The 21,533-nt window shown below is 47.1% G+C and overlaps 1 protein-coding gene across 3 annotated transcripts; it reads left to right on the top strand.

Moving 5' to 3' along the window:
* Positions 1 to 1,667: 1,667 nt before the first annotated feature.
* Positions 1,668 to 21,489, top strand: LOC119220910 (caskin-2-like). 3 transcript variants are annotated; one of them, XM_037477233.2, is made up of 22 exons: positions 1,668 to 1,902; positions 3,527 to 3,764; positions 7,710 to 7,761; positions 9,168 to 9,265; positions 10,229 to 10,374; positions 10,521 to 10,616; positions 10,809 to 10,939; positions 11,333 to 11,441; positions 11,533 to 11,641; positions 12,525 to 12,619; positions 13,399 to 13,516; positions 14,117 to 14,287; positions 14,459 to 14,533; positions 16,340 to 16,476; positions 16,645 to 16,693; positions 16,865 to 16,944; positions 17,063 to 17,173; positions 17,252 to 17,353; positions 17,429 to 17,567; positions 17,658 to 19,196; positions 19,554 to 19,848; positions 20,175 to 21,489. In XM_037477233.2, exons 2-22 carry the CDS (start codon positions 3,671 to 3,673, stop codon positions 20,269 to 20,271), a joined length of 3,843 nt encoding a protein of 1,280 aa, XP_037333130.2. In that variant the 5' UTR covers positions 1,668 to 1,902; positions 3,527 to 3,670; the 3' UTR covers positions 20,272 to 21,489. The 3 variants fall into 3 exon arrangements, with proteins under 3 accessions (XP_037333130.2, XP_037333131.2, XP_037333132.2); XM_037477234.2 differs by lacking the exon at positions 14,459 to 14,533; XM_037477235.2 differs by lacking the exons at positions 14,117 to 14,287; positions 14,459 to 14,533.
* The last annotated feature ends 44 nt before the right edge of the window (positions 21,490 to 21,533 follow it).

The raw sequence follows: 21,533 nt of genomic DNA, 5'->3' as shown, positions 1-21,533 counted from the left end.
CTTGTTAACTGTGCAACACTGTTGCTAAAACTTTTAATAATCGATTTTTATCGATTTCATCGATTTGTTGCAGCCTTAGACAAGAGCTCCAGCTTTACCAGATAGGATATTATTATTAAACCATATTCTTAATATTATCGTTATTATGGATAAGTATTTATTTTTTATGTTCCTCTTATAATACATTCTATTTGTTCTTATTGTTATTACTGCAGGATGTTGGAGAACCATAACTTATTCCTTGTGAGACTCAGTACTTCTACGCTGCAAAGTTAGTATTTTAATGAAGTGAATAAGTACTTCTTCAAGGTTATATTATAAGAATTGCTGCATATTGTGACACATAAATATTATATATATATATATATACATATATTATTATTAAGAATGGTTTCATTTTCAGAATAACTTTGAAAGGAAGTGTAATTATTACTTCATTAAAAGATGGAGTCAATAATACTCGTTGTGTCCACTAGATGTCGCACAGAAACTGTTTAAAAAAATCATAAACAGAAACATCACACATTTATTATTTATATTAGACCTTTAGCAATTTCATTTAACGTTAGCAGTATTTCAAATTATTAAGGTACTTTCTCTTTCTCATATATATATGTATAATATACATATGTATATATATATATATATATATATATATATATATATATATATATATATATATATATATATATATATATATACATATATATCATATAGAAAGAGATAAATATAATATATGCCAAGCTGCTTGTTCCTCACTGAGAGCAAAACACTGGCCTAGATCTCCACTCTTTGGTGTCCTGCTCCTAGATGGTGGAAGGAGCTCTGTGATGACACCAGGACCACAGAGAGCCTTCACATCTTCACACTAAAGACTCACCTCTTCAGACTAAACACTAACACACTGTAGACCTTAAACTGGACTCATAATGGATCTGATCTAGAACTAGTTGTACATCGACTTATTTGATGAAAGTGTACTTTGTTGTTTCTTGTTCTTCTGAGTTTGTGTCTTTATGGTTGAAATGCTCTTATTGTAAGTCTCTGTGGATAAAAGCGTCAGCTAAATGACATGTAATATGATGTAATGTCATATATACACACAATATATATGTAATATGTACATACTCTTAATATTAACATGTTATTACATAATATCATAATAATATTCAGAGTTGTGATGAATTAACTTTAAAATCCATTTTTGAATATGAAAATATGCTGAAAAAAAGCCTCTTTACCCTCTGGAAAAGACAGAGATGAAAGAAAGTAAGAGGGTGGATTATGTTTTAATAAAACTCAACAAGAGCCGGAACTAAACAAGAAAAGATGGGATCAATCCTACAAAGTAAAAGCAGTAATCATTTATTTGTTAAATTTCTCACCTTTTTATTCACATCTGACATGTTACAGGTATATTAGCGTGTGCACGTGTGTCGTTGAACACCCAATTAAATGTCTATACATTAACTTATTCAGTAAAAACTCATATGTTGCTCACATCGTATCAAAAAACTAAATCAACCAATAGGAATAAATTAAACCGTTAAGCTCAATCTATTCTTGCATCAATAAATCCCTTTTACTCTGAAGGTCTAGACCGGATGCTCTGTTTGTGGTCCCGTGTAACTTGACGCTCGGGACAACGTAGCGGAGAGAATGTGGCATTCAGGGAGCGGAGGGAAAACCGGGAGGAGCGTCACTGGCGAGGAGTCCGACAAAAGTACTAAAACCCCCAAAAGGTCACGACTGTGGACACCATATCCGAACGGACGGGTTCTGAGATCCACATTCCCGGGGGGGGGACCGGGATTTTCCCGGAATATCCGCAGAAGGAGAAAAAACTTCAAACTGCCGTCGCGAGAGTCTGGAAAGTTTCTGCCGTAGTTTCCCTAAAAACAGGTAAGGAAGTCCGGTGGAGCTGAGATGATGTCGGGTTTCTCACTGGCCTGGGTCCTATGAAGGTCCGGACCAGGACCTCCACACAGCTCCGGTCTAAAGGTCGCTGCGAGCTTCCTCACGGAGCCATTCGTCTGCATGTTAATGCGCCAACTGTTGTAACATCAGACCAAAACCCGTCTGCAGCCGCCGAAAGGAGCCCGAACCTCTGCAGCGACACGTGAGGTCACCAAATGTCCCGTTTTTATGACCCGAGCGTCATCTGGATCAAAGAGTCGAGATTCAAATATCCCGAATCATCGGCTGATCCTGGTTCGTGTGGTTTGTGTGTGGATGAAGAGTCACACCGAGACCTCCAGGGTCCATCCGGCCCCTCTGGAGCACAGAACCCGGATCTCTGCTCCTATCGTCGTGGAGACCGGAACACGCCCGAGGGAGGTGGAGGAGAGGAGCGGGACGTGATGGGTGTAGACGGGTGTAGACGGCTTATGTAACAGAACCAGTTGGAACCAGCACACCAGGACCAGATCTCCTTGCAGAAAAACCACCCTGCAGAGACCCTGAAGGTGCTGCAGGAGATCATGAGACCATGAGTATGTGAGAACGTGAGAGCAGGAGGACGTGAGAACATCAAGATGTTAGAACATGAGGACGTTAGGACGTGAGAACTTTACATCACATGTCATTTAGCTGATGCTTTTATCCAAAGCGACTTACAATAAGTGCATTTCCACCATAGAGCATGAGGACATGAGGATGTTAGAACGTGAAAACATGATGTCCGGGTATGAGAGCATGAAGGCGTGAGAAGATGAGGATCTGAGAACAGGAGGAGGTGGGAACATGAGAATGTGAAAACACAAGGACGTCAGGATTTGAGAGCATGAGGACGTGAGAACATGAGGATGTGGGAGCATGAGGACGTGTGGATGTTAGAGTGTGAGAACATGAGGATCTGAGAACGTGAGGATGTGAGAACATGAGGACACGAGGAAATGAAAAAATGAGGACGTGAGAACATGAGGATGTGAGAACAGGAGCTGTAATGAAGTCAGTCACCTGTGGGTCCATCTCCTCCAGTTTCAGCAGTTGGGTCTTGGGGTCTTGGGGTCTTGGGGTCTTGCTCGGGGACTCTTGGACGTGGGGCAGCCGGGATTCAAACGGGGTTCAAACCTCATACAAAGGTTTTGATATCTAACTGTGGTTCTGGATCTCTGGTGGTCTGGTTAAACACCCAGAACTCACCCTCAGGTGTGTGTGTGCGTTCTGATTGGTTCACCTGAAGCTGAACAGCTGATCAATAATAACCTGATCATCAATCAAGTCTGATTGTAAAAGTACTTCCTCTTTATTAAAATGTCTTCTTTGATCTTGAAATGGAGAAGTATCTTCAGGGTACCCGTTTCCTTTCTCCAGGAGAAGATCTGATCGGTTCTTCTCCAGAGTCCATGCTGATCAGATTAAAGAAGGACTTAGACGTGGATCCAGATCCCATAAGTGGATCCAGGGCCGTATTTAAGATTTAGTCTTGGTGCATGTTTAAGCATCGCAATGACCCTCTTACTGGAAGATCCTCCCTCACACCTTCACGTAGGAACTCATCTGGACTTCTCTTGGTTGTTTTCAGACCCTGAGACCACGCCAACTCCTCTGAGACCAGAGGACATCGTCTCCTCAGAGGACCCAGAGTCTCTGGTCTCCATGGCCACCTGCTCAGCATGAGGAGGATTTAAAGAAGGCTGGTCCAGACCCGAGGAGGAGGAGGAGGAGCATGGGGAAGGAGCAAGACCTGCTGCAGGCGGCAAAGACCGGAGACCTGCTGTCCACCCAGAAGCTGCTGTCCAAACTCAAAGCCAACAGGAACAGTGAGTACGCCTGGTGCTTTTATTCTGAAGTAGAGCGGATGGGGTCTTCTGGCCCAGCTGTACAGATGTAGCCCAGCAGCTGATTGACTCACAAAGAGGCTGCTGGTCCCTGAAGGTTCCACGATGGTGGCCTTGATGATTCCTCTTATGTTCCATCTCTAGATTTTAGGACAAATTGTCTCATGACATGGGGAGGTGTCCTCCTGACATCTGCTGTCCCTGAATCACAAGGAGCTCCAGATGGTGTCCCGCCAGGATTAACAGGAATTATAGCTCTTTGTTGGGGGGGGGGGGGGGGGTTCGTTTGTGATGACAAGTGATGTCATCACAAACTAAAATATAAATACAGCACACAAGGGTCCCATGAATAATAGAATGTATATTATTTATTATTTTTTGTATATTAAATCTTAGAAACAGAACTTTAGTTCTGGGACCCAGAGGTCCAGATGTTGGAGCCTCGTAAACCTGTCAACCCGCTGGGGGGGGGGGGGGGGGGGGGGGTCCATCTCCTCTCTGCAGAATCCCCTTTTTGTTTTTAAACCTCTTTATTTTAAGTTAAACTGCAGAATATAACGATTATATTTTACATTCCTTCAAGTCTCCATAGAATTTAAAATGATTATTTGTTTGTTGTAAACATTAAACATTAAATTATTAAAAACCAGATGCAGCTTCATGAGCCAATTTGCCGAATCTTTATCTATTGATTGGTTGCTACATTTATTTATTTATTTACATCCATTCATACTTTATTGTTATTGTGTGCAGTTGATCGGATTTAACGACGCTGATGATGATTAACTGTCTCTTTGTTCAGCCAATCAGCTGCTTCCTCGTTTGTGTGTCGACTCCCTCGCTGGGACATGTGTCCCTCGCTGGATCGAAGAGGAACAGGAAGAAGAGACATTTTGACTCCTTTGGACTCGTCTTAGACTCTTCTGGAAGTGTTTTGGACTCTTTGACTTGTCTTTAACTCTCTTGGACTCGTCCTGATCCTGTTGGACTCTCTTGGACTTTCTCTGACTTGTTTTGACCCCCGTGGACTCGTCTGGACACTTTCAGACTCTCTTGGACTTGTCTTGGACTCCTCTGGACCTCCCTAAAAGCTGCTAATCAAAACATTCCATTTCCTGTAACCCATCACAATAAGGTTTCCCTTTTCTTCTCGCTTCCTCTCTGAGGTTTAGGTAGTTTTCAGGAAGGAAGATCCACTGAAACATGAACTCAAACACTGAATCAAAGGTTTTCTGGATTAATTGCAGACTTTGCTTTGTTTGTGTGTCGCTGATGTGTCACATGACCACGTCTTCCTCCTGTGATCAGAGGGAGATGATGTCCTCCAGGAAAACAGGAACCTTTTTATAGAAGTTTTGAAAAGAACACAACACAAATGGGAATGTGGTTTGAGGCTACATCCTGTGTGTAGCTTTGTAGTGTGTCGTTGTGTAGTGTGTGTCGTTGTGTAGTGTGCAGCAGAGTAGTGGCTAATGCCTTTCCTTTATTCCGTGCGTTATGTAACGTAATGAAGGTTCTGCGCTCTCGGGCTTTCTTCACCACATGACTCTGGGGGGACTTTTATTCTGAAGGGCCCTGAATGATCTTCTGTTTCCTTGTTGCTGGATATTTAGAAAACTGTTACTTTTCCATCACATCGTTTGAAGTGAGCAGAACCTTTTGTGTTCTTATTTAATGTTCTATCTGGACCTTCAGTGTGTGAGCAGCATTCCGTCTTATTAGTATTACTATTGATATCATTGAGTCGATATATTGGCGTTCTTGAGGAGACAGCGACGTGCACATTACCCAGAATCCTCCTCTGTATGAAGGCCAGAGTTCAGAGAACATCTCCCCACCGAGAATGAGAGGAATTCAGAGAGCTCTAATTTAGGTCAGAGAGCTGTGGTGAGACGTTCTTCAGGAGCAGCGTGTGTGTTTCAGTGTGTGTGTGTGTGTTTCAGTGTGTGTGTGTGTGTGTGTGTGTCAGCCATTGTCCAGCAGCAGTGTGTTTGAATGGAGGCAGTGATGTCATGGTGTTGGTATGTGGACCCCCATCACAGACCCACCTTCAATCATTCCTCTACACACACACCCCATATACATATATATATAGAGATATATGTGTATATCTATATATATATGTGTGTGTATGTATATAAATATGTGTGTATATAATGTGTTTAGAAGATGGACATACAGTGAAGTGGACATTTGGTGCTTAACATCAGACAGAAAGACAAATGACAACAAGACACATCACAACTTACTAATTCAAAAACAAAGTGCACAGGCAACAGATAAGCATACTGCACCAGGGGGGGGGTTGGTGGGGGGCGGGGGGGGGGTCCACAGAGAGGAACAGGGTGTGGAGCTGAGGTCACTTCCTCCTGAACAACGTGTGAGAAAACTTCACATCAACATCTCACATTTCACCTCCAGCTTCTTATTCTTGTTTAGTCTTTAACAAGCTGCTCTTCTGCTATCACAATAACAACAACAACAACAATAACTATAACAACAACAATAATAATATATGTTTGAACCACTGAATGACAGACAACCGAGCTGATGATTGACAGATTAATTCGTAACCTAAATGATCATGTGCCTATGGTAGTGTGTGCGTGTGCGTGTGTGTGTGTGTGCGTGTGTGTGTGCGTGTGTGTGTGTGTGTGTGTGTGTGTGTGTGTGTTGTAACCTGGCCGTGACTCTTTCAGAGGGGGGTGGAGAAGGAAGGGGGGGGGGGTGTTGACGGCGGCTCTCGAGGCGAGGAGCAGCTCTCAGGAACAAGGCCAGGGCCTCCTCTCCACTTCCTCTCCCAGCACTATTGTTGGTGCAGGGGAGAGAAGACACGGGGGGGGGGGCAGAGCTGACCTTCTCCTCCTGCCCCCCCCCTCCTTGTCATTGGTAATAACCCAGCCTCGATCCTTCTGACGTTAACATCTACAGGCCGTCACTATTCTGCCCTCCTTTCCCAAACTCTAGAGTAGCTTCCATTAACCAGCTCTCCTCAAACGAGACAACGCCACAGCCCCAGCAGCCTCTGTCCTCCTGTGTCCTCCTCTGTCCTCCTGTGTCCTCCTGTGTCCTCATGTGTCCTCCTCTGTCCTCCTGTGTCCTCCTCTGTCCTCCTGTGTCCTCATGTGTCCTCCTCTGTCCTCCTGTGTCCTCCTCTGTCCTCCTCTGTCCTCCTGTGTCCTCCTCTGTCCTCCTCTGTCCTCCTCTGTCCTCCTGTGTCCTCCTGTGTCCTTCTGTGTTTGCTGCATTAGTTAGCGCTTATTAGCTCGTTATTAGCTCTTTATTAGCTCTTTATTAGCTCTTTATTAGCTCTTACAGTTGTTTTAGCTATAGTACTTTGTAGTTTGCTTTCTCAAAGAATTTGTACTTTCTTGGTTCTTGTTGTTCTGGTTCTCTTGATTAAATCTACTTATTTTAAGTCGCTTTGGATAAAAGTGTCAGCTAAATGATGAATGTAAATCAATTCTGAGGTGTGAATGTTAGCATTGTGTTAGCATTGTGTTAGCATCGTGTTAGCATCGTGTTAGCATCGTGTGTGTCTGCGGGTGCGTCTCCTTCTCTCCCCCAAGCTTCGTGTCTGGAGTTTATCATTTTTGTGCAGATTTATTCTCTGTTAATTATGAAGATGGAGGTCACTATCAAAGCAGCTCAGAACTCTCCCGAGGTTCTTTACCCACAAACCCTCACTTCAAAAGATGGGGGCGGTTAAGACTGGACGGGGGAGGGGGGGTTTCAGACAACATCCATCCCTTCTTTAAAGCTTGATCTAATATTTATATATATATATATTTATATATATATATATATATATGTTATTTTCACGCAGCTTTCCTTCCGGTTAGCGTTGAGAACATAATTATTCTTTTGATCCATTTGATTTAGGGGCAACATATTTACCTGTTGTTGTTGTTGTTTGTTTGTTTTCAGAGCTGCTCGGTTCCACCAAGCGGCTGAACGTCAACTACCAAGACTCAGACGGGTGAGTGAGGTCATCACTCATGCTCCACCCTACGTGTTCTAACCTGACAGTTACAAACCTTCTGTGAATGAATAGATAGATCAGAGGAGCATTAACTCGTTAGTTACACAACGTTAAATCAAACTGTTCAGTGTTAAATGGCTGAAGGTGGGTCTGGATCCGCATGCAGCTTTTTAAAAGTCTTTAAAATAACAAACCAAAAAGACCTGTCAATCAGCGTTAGGCCCCGCCCTAAAGCATTTATGGTCTGTTTGACTCTAAATGGACCATCATCCACTAAATGAACATCATGCTGCATTGAAGAAGACTTGAAACTAGAGGCTGAGACCATAAACTCATGTTTACTATGTTTACTGAGGGAATATATCAAGAGAGAAGTAGAGTCATTTCCTCATAGACGTCTATGGGAGCAGAGGAGTCGCCCCCTGCTGGTCACTACACAGAAGTAGAGTCACTTCTTCATAGACGTCTATGGGAGCAGAGGAGTCGCCCCCTGCTGGTCACTACACAGAAGTAGAGTCATTTCCTCATAGACGTCTATGGGAGCAGAGGAGTCGCCCCCTGCTGGTCACTACACAGAAGTAGAGTCATTTCCTCATAGACGTCTATGGGAGCAGAGGAGTCGCCCCCTGCTGGTCACCACACAGAAGTAGAGTCATTTCCTCATAGACGTCTATGGGAGCAGAGGAGTCGCCCCCTGCTGGTCACTACACAGAAGTAGAGTCATTTCCTCATAGACGTCTATGGGAGCAGAGGAGTGGCCCCCTGCTGGTCACTACACAGAAGTAGAGTCATTTCCTCATAGACGTCTATGGGAGCAGAGGAGTCGCCCCCTGCTGGTCACTACACAGAATGCAGCTTTAACACATGAAGGAGGTCACCTGCCTACCTGAGATCATCCTACCTTCATCATCAGGAGGAAGATCTGCTCCTTATAACGTCTCTTTGATCTCTAGTTGACTAAACAACATTTGATTCTACTGGGAATCAGTTATTTCTGTATTTTTTATCAGGGTGAATTATGCATATTTATATATCATTACTGAATGTTTCTGTTGGCTGATCTGGGGGCAGTTTTTTTTAGATTATAACAATGACAACATTAATCTAAATATGATAATTGTAATATTGTAACGGCAGGCGTAAGGGCAAGGAGGGAGGACTTAAATAGTCAATATTCCAAATCAAAAAAATCAAAATCCAAAAGGCCGAAACTCAAAATTCAGTTTCACAGGTGGAAACAATCATGGACACTGCAGACAATCACAGGGAAGACAGGACAAGGCAGGAAGTGAAGTTACCCAGGGACACAAGAGACATGAGACTTCAAAATAAAAGAGGACATGAACCCAAACCGTGACAATTAATGTCTTTAATGTATTCATGAATGTATTTGTGACCCTCAGGTTCTCGGCCCTGCACCATGCCGCCCTCACAGGGACCACGGAGCTGCTCTCTGCTCTGCTGGAGGCCCACGCCTCTGTGGACGTGAAGGACAGCAACGGTGAGACACTCACCAACAGAGAGAGACAGAGAACAACAGATTACCAAAACTTCATGAGTTAAAGCTGCATTCTGTGTAGTGACCAGCAGGGGGCGACTCCTCTGCTCCCATAGACGTCTATGAGGAAATGACTCCACTTCTGTGTAGTGACCAGCAGGGGGCGACTCCTCTGCTCCCATAGACGTCTATGAGGAAATGACTCTACTTCTGTGTAGTGACCAGCAGGGGGCGACTCCTCTGCTCCCATCGACGTCTATGAGGAAATGACTCTACTTCTGTGTAGTGACCAGCAGGGGGCGACTCCTCTGCTCCCATAGACGTCTATGAGGAAATGACTCTACTTCTGTGTAGTGACCAGCAGGGGGCGACTCCTCTGCTCCCATAGACGTCTATGAGGAAATGACTCTACTTCTGTGTAGTGACCAGCAGGGTGCGACTCCTCTCCTCCCATAGACGTCTATGAGGAAATGACTCTACTTCTGTGTAGTGACCAGCAGGGGGCCACTCCTCTGCTCCCATAGACGTCTATGAGGAAATGACTCTACTTCTGTGTGGTGACCAGCAGGAGGCGACTCCTCTGCTCCCATAGACGTCTATGAGGAAATGACTCTACTTCTGTGTAGTGACCAGCAGGGGGCGACTCCTCTGCTCCCATAGACGTCTATGAGGAAATGACTCTACTTCTGTGTAGTGACCAGCAGGGGGCGACTCCTCTGCTCCCATAGACGTCTATGAGGAAATGACTCTACTTCTGTGTAGTGACCAGCAGGGGGCGACTCCTCTGCTCCCATAGACGTCTATGAGGAAATGACTCTACTTCTCTCTTGATTTATTCCCTCAGTAAACATTGTAAAGTTGAGTTTATGGTCTCAGTCTCTAGTTATAGTGATCAGCACATGAACGCATCAATAACTATATCCAGTACTGAAGTGATTATCTATAAGTATTGGCTGGGGGGGGCAGGGATGCGGCCCCTGCACTACGCTGCCTGGCAGGGGAAGGCGGAGTCGGTGCTCCTGCTGCTGCGCTCCGGCGCCGCGGTGAACGGCGTCTCTCTGGACGGACACATCCCGCTGCACCTGGCCGCCCAGTACGGACACTACAGAGTGGTGAGTGATGTCACGCTACAGGCTCCGCCCACACCCACCGCCCCAGGTGGGAAGCATACAGGGGGGGGGTGAGGGGATGGATTGTGATGTCAGATCCCCATGAGCGCACACACACAGGAGAGAGATGACTGTGTGTTTGTTCTCAGTCTGAGATGTTGCTGCAGCATCAGTCCAACCCGTGTCTGGTCAACAAGGCCAAGAAGACTCCTCTGGACCTGGCCTGCGAGTTCGGGAGAGTCCAGGTGAGCAGGTCTTCGTGTTGTGGTTTCATTGTGAGGACTCACCTGGTCCCACCTGATGAGTGTTCTTTGTGCTATTTCATACTGGATGAGTTATTGGTAAAAGGGGTGTTGGTTAAGGACAGGTGGTGGTCTCCATGGTCTTCTGGTCCCCTTAGAGTCCTCATTGCCTTCTTCCTCATGCCCCCCCCCCAGGTGGCCCAGCTGTTGCTAAGCAGCAACATGGTGGTGGCGCTGCTGGAAGGAGAGAGAAAGGAGCCCACAGACTCGGCCTTCACGACGCCGCTCCACCTCGCCGCCCGCAACGGCCACAAGGACATCATTAGGTGAGGGGGGGGGCGTCTCCTCTTCTTCATTCGCTGTCATAACAACCACATCTCTGTGACCCAGTTCGTACTGTGTGTGTGTGTGTGTCTGTGTGTGTGTGTCTGTGTGTGAACTACTGTCGTTTCTGAATGAATCACATCACAGAAATGTTTGAATATAGGTCTCCAGACTTGGGTCTAGGTCTTAGGTCTCAGGACTCGTGTCTCAGGACTCGTGTCTCAGGACTCGGGTCCAGGTCTCAGGTCTCAGGACTTGGGTCTAGGTCTTAGGTCTCAGGACTCGTGTCTCAGGACTCGGGTCCAGGTCTCAGGACTCGGATCCAGGTCTCAGGTCTCAGATCTCAGGTCTCAGGACTCGGGTCCAGGTCTCAGTGTGTCCCTGGTTTGTTTCAGTCTGCTTCTGGCTGCTGGCATCGACATCAACAAGAACACCAAGTCAGGGACGGCGCTCCACGAGGCGTCTTTGTACGGGAAGACGGACGTGGTCCGCCTTCTGCTGGACGTGAGTTCACCTGAGACTACTTTGAGTGATGTCATCACACAGGTGAGCCATGACATCACTGTCCACGTGACCTATTGGTTTGTCTCTGAAGGCCGGAGTGGACGTGAACATCAGGAACACCTACAACCAGACGGCTCTGGACATCGTGAACCAGTTCACCACGTCCCATGCCAGCAGGGACATCAAGCAGCTGCTGAGAGGTCCTCTTCTGCTGCTTCTTCTTCTGCTTCTTCTTCTGCTGCTTCTTCTGCTGCTTCTTCTTCTGCTGCTTCTTCTTCTGCTGCTTCTTCTGCTGCTGCTTCTTCTTCTTCTTCTTCTTCTTCTTCTTCTGCTGCTTCTTCTGCTGCTTCTTCTTCTTCTGCTGCTTCTTCTGCTTCTTCTTCTGCTGCTTCTTCTTCTGCTTCTTCTTCTGCTGCTTCTTCTGCTTCTTCTTCTGCTGCTTCTTCTTCTGCTGCTTCTTCTGCTTCTTCTTCTGCTGCTTCTTCTTCTGCTTCTTCTTCTGCTGCTTCTTCTTCTGCTTCTTCTTCTGCTGCTTCTTCTGCTTCTTCTTCTGCTGCTTCTTCTGCTGCTTCTTCTTCTGCTTCTTCTTCTGCTTCTTTTTTCTTCTGCTTCTTCTTCTTCTGCTACTACTCCTTCTACCTTTTCTCTGCTCACATCATTTAAAAAACAGCCATTTTTATTTTTGGCTACGCAACATTTCAATCCTATCACTTCAAAAACCAGTGTGTGTGTGTGTGTGTGTGTGTGTGTGTGTGTGTGTGTGTGTGTGAGTGTGTGTGTTTCTCAGTCCTTTGATGTTTTGTGGTAGAATAATGAGCCGCATTAATGAGTTTCTAATTTCAGAACAATCTGCATCTTATTTTGAAAAGTAGCTTTGCATTATTTCATGTTTTTCTGGTTGTGGTTCTAAACGTATTGTTTAGATGAATTTACACGTTTATAATGTAAAGATACAACAGAAGGCTTCAGTAGAGCAGAGTCACAGGGGGGGGGGGTCCTCCTGAAGGCCACAACCATCTAGTTGTGGTCTGGGTTCTAGTTGTGGTTCTGGTTCCAGTCTCACTGGGCTTGTTTCCTCCACAGATGCAACGGGGGTCCTGCAGGTCCGAGCTCTGAAGGACTACTGGAACCTCCACGACCCGACAGCCCTGAACATCCGGGCCGGAGACGTGATCATGGTGAGACGTTCACTGACCCGTCATGAAGATTCAGTCCCGAGCCTTTATTGTGGAAGCACTGTTTCCTGTCTCCCCTTCAAACAGATCGGAGTCCAGATGAATGGTTGATGTGACCACATCTGATTCTTCACTCGGATTAAATCTCCAGTATTATGGGATAGATTTTGTTCATGTTCCTCTCAGGATGAACTGCAATAACTCTTTATCTAGTATTTATTTATATACATGACTATATATACTGTAAATGCATAGATACACATACATGTGGAGTCAGACTGGACTGGAAGGGGACATTTGAGGGATGGAAAGATGGACCAATTATGTCCCCACATTTAGCCAAACCACCGTCTTTTAGGGACACAGTGGTGTCCTCTGCAGGTAGATGTTGAGATGGAAGTAGTGGTCCGTTTGGACTCGTCCCCCTTCTGATGGACACATGGAGGACTTCCTCAGTTCTGCTTGTTTTAAAGGCGTCTCGCTCTCTGCATCTAACTGACTGAAAACTTCTTTTAATAAAGCTGCGTTCAAATATTTGTTTGCATTGTTCTCCACCAAAATAATCTTATAGATTAACACCCTAATACATATTTATATATTTTAATTCCTTATTTACTTATGAACGCTTACTTCTTCCAGTAATATATTTACAATCTGTCAGGAGGAGCTTTTATTTACTTTGTTTTGTGGTCACCACAGCGAGAAGAAGAGCAGAAGCTGATATTTACTATTGATCACAGCAGGAAGCCCCTCCCCCTGCTTACCTGAGTCTCCCCCTGCAGGTGATGGAGCAGCACGTGGACGGACGCTGGAAGGGTCACATCCACGACACCCAGAGGGGGATGGACCGGGTGGGCTTCTTCCCACCCTCCATCGTGGAGGTCATCAGCAGGCGGAGCGGTGAGTCACACTATTTAGTTTGTCTGGATATCTTTACAATTTTCACATATTTTACTGAATATTTTGTGAAATCACAAAAATTTCAAGGCATTCTTCATACATATATTTACATATTTTACAGATTAGTTCTCAGTAATTTTCTCGGATATCTTTCATTAAAATGTCTCACATATTTTACTTTAAAAATCTTCAAACTATTTGTTGAAAATATTTTATAAAAGATGTTCACGAAATGTGCGAAAATATAAAAATAATGTCATTAAAAAAATGGTAATTTTGGTTTAATTATTATACATTTCGTTCATATTTGCACCACTTCTTATTCTCAATTTTATTCAATTTAAAACTTTCTAACATTTGTGGACAAATATTGGGAAAATATCTGAAAAATGTCTGATAATGATTTTATGTATGCTAACAAAATATAGAAAAAAAAATCAAATCCTCCATTAGAAATCAATCGGCCTGCTTCCTGAACCTTCCCACGCCTCCTTACTCCTGCCTCCATCCCTCCATCCATACCACATAATGATTGACCTCCACCTCTAACCATCAGCTTCATAACCCCCCCTTCCTCCTCCTTCCTGTCTCGCCCTGTAGGGGGCGCCCTCTCCCGGCACTCCTCCTTACCCACGCATCGCCAGCAGCATCCATCCAGAGCCCCCCTCCCCTCGGGCCTAAGCTCCGCCCCTCAGACCGACGACTCCTACACCCTGTACGCCCCCCCCACTCACGGGGTGCTGCCGCTGGCCAACGGCCTGAATGCCACAGGTACACGCCCCCTCAGGTGGATCCCGGTCTGACTCCATATGTTACTACCTGTGAATTTGACCCAAACCTTTGGTTTCAAACTTTGGTTATCAGCCAAAGACCCAAAAGAAGACTTTTAATCAACCCCCCCCCTGACAGAACGTAGTCCATCGTAGTCTTTGTATCTGATAGGTTTGTGTCCGAGCATCCTGTCTCAGTCCGGGTGTCCCTTTGAGGACATCTGGGTCCTCAGAGACTTGTGTCCTGGTAAGACTCTGCTCCCCCCAGACACCCCCCCCTCCCCGCTGCTCTGAGGCTGCTCGCTGCTCAACGCTCTGCATCCGGATGCAACACGCCAGGACGACCGGGTCGCCTCATGACGCTTCACTCTATCATAATACAACTTATGACACTTCACTTTATCATATGAAGCCTTATGACGCTTCACTTTATCATATGAAGCCTTATGACACTTCACTTTATCATATGAAGCCTCATGACGATTCACTTTATCATATGAAGCCTCATGACGCTTCACTTTATCATATGAAGCCTTATGACACTTCACTCTATCATATGAAGCCTTATGACGCTTCACTTTATCATATGAAGCCTCATGACGCTTCACTTTATCATATGAAGCCTTATGACACTTCACTCTATCATATGAAGCCTTATGACACTTCACTTTATCATATGAAGCCTTATGACGCTTCACTCTATCATATGAAGCCTTATGACACTTCACTTTATCATATGAAGCCTCATGACGCTTCACTTTATCATATGAAGCCTTATGACACTTCACTCTATCATATGAAGCCTTATGACACTTCACTTTATCATATGAAGCCTTATGACGCTTCACTCTATCATATGAAGCCTTATGACACTTCACTTTATCATATGAAGCCTCATGACACTTCACTTTATCATATGAAGCCTTATGACGCTTCACTTCATCATATGAAGCCTTATGACGCTTCACTCTATCATATGAAGCCTCATGACGCTTCACTTTATCATATGAAGCCTTATGATGCTTCACTCTATCATATGAAGCCTTATGACGCTTCACTTTATCATATGAAGCCTTATGACGCTTCACTCTATCATATGAAGCCTTATGACACTTCACTTTATCATATGAAGCCTCATGACGCTTCACTTTATCATATGAAGCCTCATGACGCTTCACTCTATCATATGAAGCCTCATGACGCTTCACTTTATCATATGAAGCCTTATGACGCTTCACTCTATCATATGAAGCCTTATGACACTTCACTTTATCATATGAAGCCTCAGGACGCTTCACTCTATCATATGAAGCCTTATGACACTTCACTTTATCATATGAAGCCTTATGACACTTCACTTTATCATATGAAGCCTCATGACGCTTCACTTTATCATATGAAGCCTTATGACACTTCACTTTATCATATGAAGCCTCATGACGCTTCACTTTATCATATGAAGCCTCATGACGCTTCACTTTATCATATGAAGCCTCATGACGCTTCACTTTATCATATGAAGCCTTATGACACTTCACTTTATCATATGAAGCCTTATGACACTTCACTTTATCATATGAAGCCTCATGACGCTTCACTTTATCATATGAAGCCTTATGACACTTCACTTTATCATATGAAGCCTTGTGACACTTCACTTTATCATATGAAGCCTCATGACGCTTCACTTTATCATATGAAGCCTCATGACGCTTCACTCTATCATATGAAGCCTCATGACACTTTACATGACATCACTTCTCCTCCTGACTCAAAGTGATAAACACTGAGGTGACCCTGGTCAGGTGTGTCGGGTCCTGCCTCTGATTGGCTGCTTCTGGCTGGCCCCTCCCCCTGGTAGGTCTCTGTGGGGGTCATGGCTTCGTGGGGAAGCCTCTCAGAAGAAGAAGCTGTGAATGGCTGCTAACCTTCATTTGTAGCATTTACAAAACTGTAGATTTATTCACTATGGTACGTCCCCCCCCGCCCCCCCCCCCCCCCCCCCGCCCCCCCACATGACCTCACGCTGCTCCTGGTCCCGTGTGTCCCTCAGCGGGGGACCGGAACAGTGTCGGCAGCACTGGAAGCGTCGGCAGCACGCGGAGTGCCGGGAGCGGGAAGAGCACCGGGAGCAGCGCCCCCCCCAACGGGCTCCAGCACAACGCCAGTCACCACGACAACGCCGGACAGGTAGATCTGTTTGATCTTATGAGTCAGCTGACCAGGTTTAGTCTCTTATAGAATCCTCTTCATCAGCAGCTAGCATTTCGTCATAGACTTGGGCTTATTTATGAATGATTCTGCTTAATATCTTCATGTTTAAGTTCATGCTTGTGTTCGCTGTGTGTCTGTGTGCAGCCAGCCCCCCCTGCTGGACACCCTGACAAACATCTGGATCCTCCTGCAGGTAACAACCCCAAGAGGAGCTATTTATCAAAGAGGAAGAAGTATCTTGTCAGCGTACTTTGGAGTCATGTTATTGATTGATGTTGTGATGAACATCAGAACCAGAAGAAGAACCTTGTGGTTCACACGCGTGGGAGAGAACTCGGATGTGATGGGGGGGTGGTGTTCACAGGTGGAGCTCCTCGGAGGAACAAGGTGGCGGTGCAGAGCTTCTCTCAGTGTGTTCGCCCTCAGCAGCTTCTGGAGGGGAAGGTACGGCCTTTTCCCCCCAGTGGGGAGGTGGACATATTGTGTGTATATATATATATATATATATATATATATATATATATATATACATCTTCTAACTAAGGCGCTGGTTGTGCTGCAGGATGCAGAAGCCATCTACCAGTGGCTCAGGGACTTCCAGCTGGAGCAGTACATCGGGAACTTCCTCCAGGCCGGCTACGACGTGCCGACCATCAGCCGGATGACCCCCGAGGTGACGGAGCAGCCGAGAGCCTGAAGTAAAGGTGGAGCCGTCTGTTTGAGCGCCGCTCACGTGACGTCTTTTCTGCAGGATCTCACCGCCATCGGAGTCACCAAACCAGGCCACCGCAAGAAGATCTCCATGGAGATCAACAACCTGAGCATCCCCGAGTGGCTGCCTGAGTACATCCCGGTAAGACCCGGTCCCTGACCCCCTCCCCGGCCCGCTGACCTTCTGGTACCACTCATCTCTTCCTCCATCCGGCAGGCGGATCTGGGCGAGTGGCTCAGCGCCATCGGCCTCCAGCAGCACCACAAGAAGCTCTCAGAGAACGGCTACGACTCCATCAGCATCGTCAGGGACCTGACGTGGGAGGACCTGCAGGAGATCGGCATCATCCAGCTTGGTGAGGACTGTGTTTTCCGTGGGGGGTCCGTACACCGGGGGGGGGGGTTAGCTTGACTCTGATGTGGTGCTCTCTCTGACTCTCTGACAGGTCACCAGAAGAAGCTGATGCTGGCGGTGAAGAAGCTGTGCGACGTCCAAAGGGCAACCCAGCAGGCGGAAGCGGGCCACGGCACGCTGCGGCGCAAGGCCCCCGGGGGCCTCCGGCTGGTCGCCATCGAGCCGCCCGACCCGGCGGGCGAGGGCTCCCCCCCCCCCAGCCCGAGGACGCTGAGCTTCCAGGACAGCGAGCTGAGCGCTGAGCTGCAGACGGCCATGTACGAGGAGGGCTCGGCCATCAGGAGCCAGGAGAATATGGAGGCGCGGTCCAGAGGCGCCGGGCGCTCCCAGGACCCCCCCACGGCTTCCATCAGCCCCCACAGCTGGTCCCAGGAGAGCCTGGAGGGCCGGAACCTCCCCGAGGGCTGGGACCAGAGACCTCTGGCCAAGCAGGTCCCTCTGGGCACGGCCACCGTGTTCAAGTACCCGACCATCCCGGCCAAGCCCCAGCTGGGCCCCCCCCCCCACGGCCCCCCGGCGCTGAAGGGCTTCAGCTACCTGCACTCTCACTGCGGCTCCACGGACCTGAGGCCCGGGAACCGCAGCATGACCCTGATGCCCCCCAAGAGGCGCCCCCAGGGCACGGCGCGCTACGCCCTGTCGGACGGGGAGCCGGAGGAGGAGGAGGGGGAGGAGGGGGAGGAGCCTGAGCGCGGCTCCGGGAGCCTGGCGTCCTACGCCACCCTGACCCGCAAGCCGGGCCGCAGCCGGCTGGCCCGCCTGCAGGCGGAGAAGAGCGGCGGGGTGGGCCGCAGTCAGTCCTTCGCGGTACGCGCCCGGAAGAAGGGTCCGCCGCCCCCCCCACCCAAGAGGTTGAGCTCGGTGAGCAGCACCACCAGCGGCGAGCTGAGCGACAGCAGCACCACCTCGTCCTGCGGGGGGGGGCTGACGGGCAGCCCGGTGAGCGTGAGGAGCACCGCGGCCTCCCCGGAGGGCAAGAACCCGCCTGCATCCAAACCGGTCCTCGCTCGGCAGGAGGAGCCCCCGCCGCCCCCCCTCCGTCCCCTGGGACCAGAGCCCGAGGACGCCGGCAGCGAGGGCCTTCCCACCCGGACCCCCAGCGCGGGGGGGTCGGACTCCGAGGAGGAGGAGCCGAGAGGCGGCCGACTGGAGGGCTCCTCGTCTCCCCAGAACAGCTCCAGCGAGTGCATCCCCTTCGCCGAGGAGGGCAACCTGACCATCAAACAGAGGCCCAAAGCCCCGGGGCCCCCCAGGGCCGAGTCGGTGCTGGAGACTCCGGAGAATCAGGCCCCCAGGGACCCCGAGGTGCCCGAGTTCAACCTGAAGGAGTCGGACACAGTGAAGCGTCGCCACAAACCCAGAGACCAGGAGGCGGGCTGCCAGGACCAAGCTGGTCTGAAGATCAGGGAGGACGACCCGGAGAGGCCGGACAGTCCGGGGTTCCCCACCAGACCCCCCCACTCCCCTAACCCCCCCCACTCCCCAAAGCCCCCCCACTCCACAAAGCCCCCCCACTCCCCTAAACCCGCTGTAGCCCCGAAACCCGTCCGCCACAGTCTGCTGACAGCAGGTCAGATGAGCTCAATGAATGAAGTGTAAATATATCATGCATGAATACACATATTAATATAAAGTATATATCTATAGATCAATATAGATCTATATCTATAGATCAATATAGATCTATATCTATATAGATATATCAAGTAGAAATATAAGTATAATATATTTAAGTATCAGCCCAACAAACGGTACAGCATCAAACCTCAAGTGAGCCTCCATATTTTGAGGTGATTTCTGACTTGTTGTTGTTTGTTGTTGTTTGTTTGGTGTTTGTTGACTTGTTGTTGGTTGTTGTTGTTTGTTTGGTGTTTGTTGACTTGTTGTTGTTTGTTGTTGACTTGTTGTTGTTGTTTGTTTGTCTCAGCTGGCCTCTCTTCTACATCGGTGACCGTCAGTGGGATTCAGAGTGTGGCCTTCACCTCTCCCTCTTCCCCCGTTTATGGATCGCGGGGCCCAGCCCCCCCCTCCCCCCACAGTCCCTCCCCCCACAGTCCCTCTCTGGCGGCGGCGAGGCCTCAGGTGTGCGTGGTCGGCCCGGGTAGCGGCCCAGAGTCGTCCTGCGGGACCGAGGTGGTCCAGCAGAGACTGGATCAGACCAGCACGTCCCTGGAAGCGGCTCTGAAGGCCGTCGAGAGGAAACTGGAGGACAACTCAGACAGGTAAGAAGGAGGCGCAGAAGATCCTCTTCTCTCCTTCCATGGTCTACATGGACCCTGGTGGCTGAGCCAATGGGACGGCTTGGTCTACTGGGGACTTCACGTTTGCGTCATAAGCTTTTTTTCCGCCCCTCCTGTTGCCTAGCAACCTGCTGCGCTTGACATTAAAAGCCTTAAATGTTCTATTAGAGACCTGTCAATCAGTGTGTAGCCCCGCCCTGTGCAGCTAGAAGGTTGGACTGCATCAACCAGTCCATCCGGAGCTCCACGGGGGAAGGGTTGTGTATTTGAGTATTTCTCTTTGACATTCCGTGTATTTTTCCGTCTAGTGGACGGAACACGGTGAAGTCCGCCGGGACGATTCTGGACGACATCGGCAACATGTTCGACGACCTCGCCGACCAGCTGGACGCCATGTTGGAGTGAGGAGGAGGACAGGTTCTGGACTGAAGTGGGCCGCCGGGTTCTTCTCTGGGCCCAATGAGCTCATATTGTTCCATGAAGTTTCCTCTTTTATAGAGGAGCGTCCTTCAGTACACATCTATGTACTTGTACATGTTCTACTGTATACTTCTACTACATCTCAGAGGTAGATATTGTAGTTTTATTGATTCAGATTATAAATCCACCATTAAATGATGAGGTATTATTGTAGATTATATAAAGTCATGAAAATGAACATTAATAACATGTATAATATATATTATTCTGCATGATGAGTACTTCTACTTTTTTAATTCTGTAAAACTTTTGTGTTTTTATTAAAGTGAAGATTGTAAATGCAGACTTTTTAAATCCCCAACTTATACAAAATAAAATAAGATTTACAACAATTAGGAATCAAAACAATCCTCCCCATGAACGTTTAAAGCTTGGATCAGAACTTCTCTCCTCTGACTGCCCACTGAAACCTTTTATAACATTCAATGTTCTATTTTTATGTGTGTGTGTCCAAAGGGAAGCATGGTGTACAAACTATTTTTTATATCATTCTAGCCAAATTAGTATTTAAATAAGAGGCATCTAAATATGTGTATTGCATATTGCACACAAGAGGTATTATGCAGGAGGAGATATTCAACCAAAGTATTTTACAAGTCATTTCAAAAGTGTGTGTGTGTGTGTGTGTGTGTGTGTGTGTGTGTGTGTGTGTGTGTGTGTGTGTGTGTGTGTGTGTGTGAGTGTGTATGTGTGTGTGTGTATGTGTGTGTGTGTGTGAGTGTGTATGTGTGTGTGTGTATGTGTGTGTGTGTGTGAGTGTGTGTGTGTGTGTGTGTGTGTGTGTGTGAGTGTGTATGTGTGTGTGTGTATGTGTGTGTGTGTGTGTGTGAGTGTGTATGTGTGTGTGTGTATGTGTGTGTGTCGTCTGCATTATTTGTTTAACAATTAATATCTACGATGTTACAACTACTCATGTTTTTGTTATTGACCAATATTACAGTATAAATCTAAATATCAACACGATATTTATATTTATACTGTAATATTGGTCAAATATCAATGTGTTAACCCATCATCTTTGTATAAATATTCATGTTAAGGAAAGATTTCCTCATATTTCTGTCGTTTTAAAGTCGTATGTTCATAAAGATTTGTGTTGCCAAAAGATAATAAATGTTAAAGAAACTGGTTTCATAAACTGCACTTTGAACTCATCTGTGTTCTTTATCTGACTCATTATTTTTCAA

The sequence above is a fragment of the Pungitius pungitius genome, chromosome 12, assembly GCF_949316345.1.
Source record: "Pungitius pungitius chromosome 12, fPunPun2.1, whole genome shotgun sequence".
Taxonomy (NCBI): Eukaryota; Metazoa; Chordata; class Actinopteri; order Perciformes; family Gasterosteidae; genus Pungitius; species Pungitius pungitius.
This window is presented reverse-complemented; position numbering and strand designations above follow the sequence as displayed.

Excerpts from the sequence above, each read along its gene's own strand:
- LOC119220910 (XM_037477233.2), top strand. The coding sequence starts at position 3,671 with ATGGGGAAGGAGCAAGACCTGCTGCAGGCGGCAAAGACCGGAGACCTG. Across the intron at positions 7,762-9,167 it reads AACTACCAAGACTCAGACGG|GTTCTCGGCCCTGCACCATG; the intron begins GTGAGTGAGGTC and ends TGTGACCCTCAG. Across the intron at positions 13,517-14,116 it reads GGTCATCAGCAGGCGGAGCG|GGGGCGCCCTCTCCCGGCAC; the intron begins GTGAGTCACACT and ends CTCGCCCTGTAG.